Raw genomic sequence first — 8,157 nt, forward strand, 5'->3', positions numbered from 1 at the left:
ACATAATTCCAATTTTTTGTTACCTCTGGCTATTGTAAGTATTACTGTTCAAACTTTGTATCTTGGGAAAACAAAAGTGTGGATAGCTGACATGCACATACCAACATAAGTCAATAAGTCGTGCTTATATTTTTTTGCACAAAATTCCACGTAACGTCATTGGATTTCAAAATTACAACATAAATTTTTACTCGATTAAAGAAAAAAATTATAGACATGAATTTAATAAGTGGATTGATGGGAAAAATTCACATATCGTCAAATTAATTTTGGTACATGTGACAAAAAAATTATTACATTTTACCTATTTCACTTTGATTTTGAAAAAGTTGTGCTGATAACGTGTTATAAAATAAAGAGATCAAAAAAGAGAAATCAATAAACTTGTGTCTATCTATAAAAAAAGAATTAGGGCTTCGAGAGATACAATAGTATGATTAGGATTGCAGGGGTATAGGAATCATTCATAAGTGCTACTATATTTACAACATATTTTAAAATGCATTTTTAATGGAGCCCAAATATAGGTTTTATTATGTGAATGTGTGATTGAAAATTAGTAAGAAGACAAACAAGAGCTTAAATTTATGGTTTAACTTGACAACAAAATATTGGACAAAAATCAAATTACTTGATTAGATAATTTGTAATTAAATTCTTGAGTCTTTTATCTTTCATCAAGTCATGTAAAATTATTAATTATTAATCCTCTCTTCAATGGGTAACAATTAACAAAATCATGAACATGTAATTGTATTTCCAAATACAATTTAAGTATGCATGACAAATTATACATGATACTTTCGAGGTGAGAATTCCTTCTCTAATTGGGTACACAAGGTGAGGACGGACAAGACGGAAGATGTTGCATGAGATGAGGGTGAGATGGATATGGGAAACTTGATCATTGTCTCATTTAAAGTTCATTTCAAAGTAAAAATTGTCACACAAAATAAAATAATCACATTATTTCTAGAGGAAACATAAATTTTTTCTACAATTTAAAATAAAAATATTGATTTTCACCGACTTAAAAAAAAAATGAATGAAGGAGATTGAAATTAGGCAAGGGACTTATCCCCATCTCTACCTGTCTCGTTGATACTCCTAAATTTATGGTTTAAATTCTTGTATGGTTTTGGAATCTATAGTAGAACACAACACACTCTTAGAATGTTGTGTAAAGAAACACTTTTTGGACTGCTAGACAAGTTCACCATTGTTTTGAATAAAATTGTTAAATTGTTTAGAGTTCGTAAGAACTATTTTCTCGTAATTTTGGGTTGAAGAATGAAGTCTAGTGTATGTGTTAGGCATGATGATCAAAGTAAGAATGATCTTGCATTCATACAACAGAAATCCTGATCATATATAAAATCAACCATAAACCATTTGGATCATATGAACAATGTAAATGATAAAATCAGATATAAAATCAACCATAAACCGTTTGGATCATATGAGCAATGTAAGTGATAAAAAACAATACATCACCAATCCAATTCAATATCTCTATTGGATTAGAATTTAGAACCACGATAATGAATCTCTCCCCGGGCCACCCTCAAGCGCCCCAAGTCAAGTCCTGCAGTCACCAGGCCTAAAGGAGCTCTGGTCAAATAAAGTGAAGAAACCCCGAGTGAAATGTACGCTAAGGGTTATCGGCTTCAGCAGGATAGCATTAGAGGATAAAAGGTTGACTCATCCCTGTTGTAGTTCAGCATCAGATGCCTGCAGAACTTCCTGTAAGAATCCTTGCAAGAAGTCATGTTTGGCTAAACTTAAAAGTGACTTTAAAGCAACACTTTTTTTGAAAGTATTGAAGCTTAGTTATACGTCTACATTTGTTTGGCTAACAGAAACTGGAGAAGTTACGCCGTCTTCAAAAAACTTGACATGACAGAGGTTTCCACCTGCTTCATCCGCAAACATTATCTTTTTCCTCTCCCTCTTAACTACATCCGTGGAAGCAGTGACACTATTCTGACTCAATTTCTGCAGTTAAGAGGGTGATGTGACAAATTTTACTTATTTACTTATAGATAAACTTACTTATAATTATACTTCACAAGAAACATAAACTAGAGGACACGTACCATTATTTTACAAAACCGATTGCAGTCCCTATTCATCATGGATAACCACTTTTTTGCTGTTTCTTCAACTTTTGTTGAGTTGTCGATCGCTGCTTTAACCTTCAAGATGAAATGGCATTATGACATAAGTAGAAACATATCTAGGGCAAATCTCAAACGTAACCGTAGGTTAATTACAATTCCTTCAAGGAATGAGAGCAAATGATGATGAAACATTGGAATGAACATAGAAAGAATGGTCTAATGTTAAAATCTTACAAAAGTAAATAAATATGGCCTCAACTGAGATAATGTAAGCCCACTTCCAAAAAGGACAATGTAAGTGCAGAGATTTTAAAAGTCCAAATTGAGATGCAGAGTTATCAGTTTTTTCGTGGATGCACTTCAATCAGACGCATTGTACATTTACATACCGCTAAGTGCACAGATAAGTTGCATCTGATTACATCTTTTACTGCTAGAAGCATAATTGTGAGGTATTCCCATATACCTCGTTAAGTATCAACTATGTTTCTGTTCCTTCTCTGATTGGAATATTGAATAAAAACTATTTTACTTTAACAGTAAACTGAAATTCGATTAATGTCAATTACCAACGGATGCAAAGGATTCAGATGTGAAACAAGGTACGAAAACTGAACATGGCAGCAAATGGTAAGTTTTATGCTCAAAACAATAGAATTTGGATCTCTGAAAAAACTATTTGTTCATTATGCATACCTCTTCAGCATCATTTTTCAAAGCAGTGTTACGATATGCTTCAAAAAGCAATTTTTCTTCCACAATGTCCTTCATGGACTTCAACTCAGTCATCAGTTTCATTGCAAGAGACTCAATGTCATGCATCTGCCGCTGTGAAAATGCAATAGCACTTTCTGAACAACCTTTAGTGGAGCAACCAGTGCTAAAGTTGGGTAAGGTACGAGAAAAACGAGGGCCCTCGAGATTTCCTTTAGGTAACGAAGCTTTGCAATTTTGTGATTTCTTCAAAATCTGTCTGGGGTTTATGAAGACCTTTCTCTGGCTACGCACCACAGGTTCTCCTATCCTCTCAGTTATTTTAGAATGCTCAATATCTGATCTCCCTGAATGAACGTTCTCATCTTGATTCTCTAACCAGAACTTCCCTTTGCATTCTGGAAAATTGCAAACGAAAGGAGGACCGTCAAAGATATTTGAAACAATTGAAGAAACCAACTGATAACATGATTTGAAAATTCAATGTAAAGAAATTAAAGATGGAAATTGATTTCCAAAGCCTCGCATGAAATTGTGATTATTATTATTTTTTTTTTCTTGTCAAGTTACACCCTGAAGATGATAGCTAAGCATGTAACTATCATGTGAAGTAAATATTCCTCAAGAGGCATGAAGGGATGAAGGATCTACTTTTATTAGGGAAATAATAGTAAAAGGTACTGTGAATATGATTTTAATGTGATCTTAAAACAAATCCCTCCAACGCCACGGAGCTTACATATCAAGAATGTACAGAACTTTTTAGTGCCCAGCACGAACATTAGTAGATAGATCTATCTACATCAACTTTTTGCAATCCTTTTTCCTTCTTATGTAGGTGAAGAAATATTGTGTTTGCTTCCGTTTATAGTCTTCTAAAACAGCTGCACCTCAAGTAATGCAGAGCAACAAAACAAAATTCTTCACATAATATTTGCATGGACAGTAAATTTACATGCGGTCATTTAGACCAGTTGATATTAACTTACTGCATTGGTCAACTTCGTCATGTAATTCAACTGAATTCATATTCAAGCACAATTGTTCTTGAGAATATGGAGAAATGACCTGCAGCAGTTGAGCATCAAGTTTGAAATTGTCACAATAATAAATATAAAACTCAATGTCGTGCAGAAAACACCATCTGACCTTTCGAGTTGAAAGGAGCCTCTGAGGAGGTTGATAAAGTTCTAGTGTTGGAAGTGTATTAGTTATATCACAACCTTGGTAATCAAGGGAGGGTTTTCTTTCTTTATAGGTGCCTGGAGATGCTGGAGTTTGCCTCTCCTTGCTCTTTGATAACTCATCCTCCAACTGATCTCTAGAGTTCAAGCCATTCGTGGCCACAGCATCAGTAGTAAATGTCAAAGACTCTTCATCAGCCATGGTAACTTTCAATGGCGCTGAATTGTCATTGATCTCCAAGGAAATACTTGAATCCTCTGAAGTAATACAGCTGTTGTCTGGGCTAGTCAGGGAACCATTTTTTTCATCAAGCAAATCTTCCTTAGTGCTATCCACAAACAGGTAAAAATTAATTCCATTGCAACGTTTGGTGCAGCCAATGTTATTGTCAACAGCAGGGTTAGGAACTTGACCACCAGAATCTCCCCTTGTTTGCCCTGATATCTCCTCCATTTGGGAAGAACTTCTGGTGCAATGCATATATGAACCTTGAATCTCAGCCGGTGAACTGCTAGAAAGTACTTGCAGATTATCTTTTTCTGTCTCAATTATTGAAGGGGCCAAAACAAGAAATTCTTGGCAATCCATTTCCTGATATTCTACCTTCACAGTCCTTCCATTACTTGGAAGAAGCACAGAGATAGGCTCAACATGCTCCAAATGGTCATAGGAGACTTCATTAGTAACACAGTTCTGGCATTCCTCTGCAAAAATCAATGCTTCTCTATTTTCACACTCCATTGAAATTCCATTTGATGCTATACCACCAAGCTTGGATCCCTCATTCAGGTCGGTGGATGAATCATCAGAAAAACAAGTTCGGGTTGGACACCCTTGAGGCTCAGGTTCAGGAACCTCAGCTGTAACACGGATAACTGGTGGTAATTTAGCACCAACTTGCATCAAGCCTTCAGAAAGCTGATTCTTTTCAGATTTAATTGATAAGGAAGCTTCCAAAGATGTCATCACATTTTTGTTCGTGCATTTCCTCTTAGCCTTTGAGTTCTTTGAAAGCTTGGATTTCCAATTAATAAGTGGTTCATCAATATCAGATTCATCTTCAGCATGTTTTCTGTTTGCATCAGCCTGCTCTGAATTCACACCAGTACAACTTTCAAGCTTCCTTTTCTTTGTTTTAGACCTTTCCGTGAGCTGTTTCAATGTACTATTGTGATCCAAATTACTCTGTATGTCAGCATCATTCCCACAGGGAACAAGCTCATCCAATTCAAGTTTGACTTCCTTCAATGTTTTTGTTTTAGACCTTTCTCTAAGCTGTTTCAATGTAGTATTGTCATCCAAATCCCTATCTATGTCATCATCATCATCACCACAGATAAAAAAATCGTCAAATGCTAGTTTGACTTCCTTCAATTTTCTATCTACGTGTGGAAAACACAGAGTTTCACTTTTCACTTGATCATGGCAAAAAACTGAACCTGCACTCAATATATCCATGTCACTTGTAGAAGGTCTCCCTGGTCTTTTGACATCTTCACTTTCATATAAATCTTTTGAAGTCCTGAATGAAAGAGCTGGTTTTACATGGGAATCTATATTGTGGACTTTTATCACCGAATCACCCCTTATAGCTTGAAAATAATGGGTATTACTACAGTTCCTCAGCTCCATTATTCAAAAAATTAAACAAGTGTTTCCTCCGACTACCCCGTGGATTTGCACCCAGAGAAAAAAATAATAGCCCAACGGTAGTAATTTGAATGGGTGTGCCCCCAAATCTGAACATGAATCAAACCAGAAGTTAGCCTTGTTCTAACTGGATAAAACCATAGAAACTTAAGTTTACATTCTTTGGATCACAGGAATAAGCTTAATATTAATGCCATCGGAAGTTTACATCCATTGGATCACAGGAAGCGCACAATTTATTATCCTCGAGGTGAAAGTTACACTGTATAGCCAAACATTTTACTAATCCTACACTTTATTGCAAAAGTTTTAGTCACTCCCACAGTTATCCAGTCATGAAATGTATAACATATATGCAACACTCTTTAAAACTTTTCGTTGAAAAGTTAACGAAAGATATGTGTATCACCCTCAAGGACTCTAATATGCGTGGTCCATAACAAAGCACTCTGATTAACAGAGTAAGGTAGCTACAGAAAGAAATTTGCAGTAATCCAGGAGAAGTGCAGTAAAATATATGGAATTATTCTCTTCGTTTCTTCCAAACCCTAATTTCATCAGAAAATTTCATAAATTTTTCGATTACCTACCTTCTATCCACAGATGAATCAAAACGAAAGCAAATAAACAATTATCCAATTAGTCAGTATAACTAAAACCCAGATAAGTAGATTTGAAATGAAATGCAGAATAAAGGCTAGAAAACAGATCTGAGAATGTCGAATACAAATCTGAAGCTCACCTTATTCGAAAATCTCGCTTTGAGAGAGAGAGAGAGAGAGATGAGATGAGGATTAGGGGAAACTTGTACTATTAGGGGATTGTAAAAAATCTGGCGCCAAATCATATGGCGGGAAGGTTCTTGTATTTTGAATTTGTTAAATTCGCTCTCCAATTTTTGTGTTAAAAGGAAAAACTTTGGCACTAATCTCCAACCAATGAATCTTATTACAATTTTTTATGCTTGACCTAAAGCCTCTTTGGCTATTCGTGAAGAGCTCAGTCTTGACATGAACATTGTTCCTACGTGAAACATCTAAGGAACGAACAATTTTCTTGAAATATAGAATTCAAATTGTTTTTTATTGTTTGCATTGAAATTGTTGCTCTCAATGTTTTATTTTTGTAGCATAGGAGTCCCATAACAGGCTGGCCTAAAAATTTTGAGATCCTAAATGACTAATTTTTCTGAGACCCTTAAACACAGCTTTTATTTATTTATTTATTTAAGCAAGCCTAACAATCTTTAAATAAATGTCATTTAAACGAATACTTTGTACAATCTAAAAAATAGAACTTGTATAGATCTTTTTTTTTCCTTTTTTTAAGAGAACTCGACCTTCTTATTTAGCACTAGTTTTTTGGTTTAATGAAAGAATACATGAAATGTCATCCAATGTATTAATTATATAAACAAATAACTTAGAACCCAAATGCATTTTTTTTTCTCCTTCTAGCCTAAGCCTTCACTCGTCTATTTTTCATCAAAGACAATTTTCCATGAATACTTGAAAGATGTCTTTTGCCACCCAATTAATGTATATTGATATAGTAATTGACAAGTTCTCCTTTTAACCTCCTATTTGTTGACACTTTTGAAAACTCATACCAAAGTCTTTCATTTCACCAAAATTGATATTCAGCCTCCCATTTCACAAAACCTGATATTCACATTTAGTCCAATCTTCTCTTCTTCGCATCTGAAACATTTGGATTTTTCTCATTACTTTTATAGCTCAAGCTAGCAGCCTCCAACACCCCAGTTGTACTTTGGGGCACTGATGATGGAACAACACCAATAGCCATATTTGTAGCATTGGAAGAGAAGAAGTATTACTAATTGATGTCAAATCTTGAATAAGTTCAATGCACTTCAACACTCTTCCCCTTCTTTACTCTTATGAAACCAAATGGTGTCCTAACTTCTATCAATGCCCATTATCTATATTTCTTCCCCTGAAACATACATTACTATTAATTGTTGCAGCTAATTTAGATGGCCTCCAAGAATAAACATTTTGAGTTTTGAAACCAAATAATTCACCTTCAAGAGAAGATGGAAGACACACACACACACATAGAGATATATAGAGAGAGAGGGGGGGGGGGGCTTTTTATTTATTTATTTTTTATTTTTTTCCTGGAGGCCCCCAAGCTGTTGAGGCCCTAGGCCTTGGGTTAGGGCCGGCCTTGTCCCATGTCAATCTATATATGCACTTGTTTGAGAGAAATTTTTATCCGAACTTGAATCAATTGATGTATTATTGTTGTTGTCATTTTTGACTTCCTTAGCAACAAAAGCTAGACACTAAAATCCACTTGCTCTTTGCAACAGTATAAAAATTAATTCTAATCTAGTAAATAGTGGAGCCAGACACGGGCTATATGTCAAAAAGTTTTGCAATGCTCGCACAACCAAAATTGTGGAGGAAAAATGGTAAATTGTGAGTTGAAAGTAAAAAAATAAATAATTAAAGCGAAAAGGTGA

At 34.9% G+C, this 8,157-nt stretch overlaps 1 protein-coding gene across 1 annotated transcript; it reads right to left on the reverse strand.

Annotated features, from left to right (window-relative positions):
• Positions 1-1,279: 1,279 nt before the first annotated feature.
• LOC111393891 lies at positions 1,280-6,591 on the reverse strand. Its single transcript, XM_023019659.1, has 7 exons — positions 6,412-6,591; positions 3,984-5,758; positions 3,824-3,902; positions 2,817-3,232; positions 2,097-2,195; positions 1,843-1,995; positions 1,280-1,731 (listed from the first exon to the last, which is right to left on the reverse strand). Exons 2-7 carry the CDS (start codon positions 5,649-5,651, stop codon positions 1,702-1,704), a joined length of 2,445 nt encoding a protein of 814 aa, XP_022875427.1. The 5' UTR covers positions 5,652-5,758; positions 6,412-6,591; the 3' UTR covers positions 1,280-1,701.
• Positions 6,592-8,157: the final 1,566 nt, after the last annotated feature.

This window comes from Olea europaea, chromosome 4 (genome assembly GCF_002742605.1).
Source record: "Olea europaea var. sylvestris chromosome 4, O_europaea_v1, whole genome shotgun sequence".
In the NCBI taxonomy this organism is placed as follows: Eukaryota; Viridiplantae; Streptophyta; class Magnoliopsida; order Lamiales; family Oleaceae; genus Olea; species Olea europaea.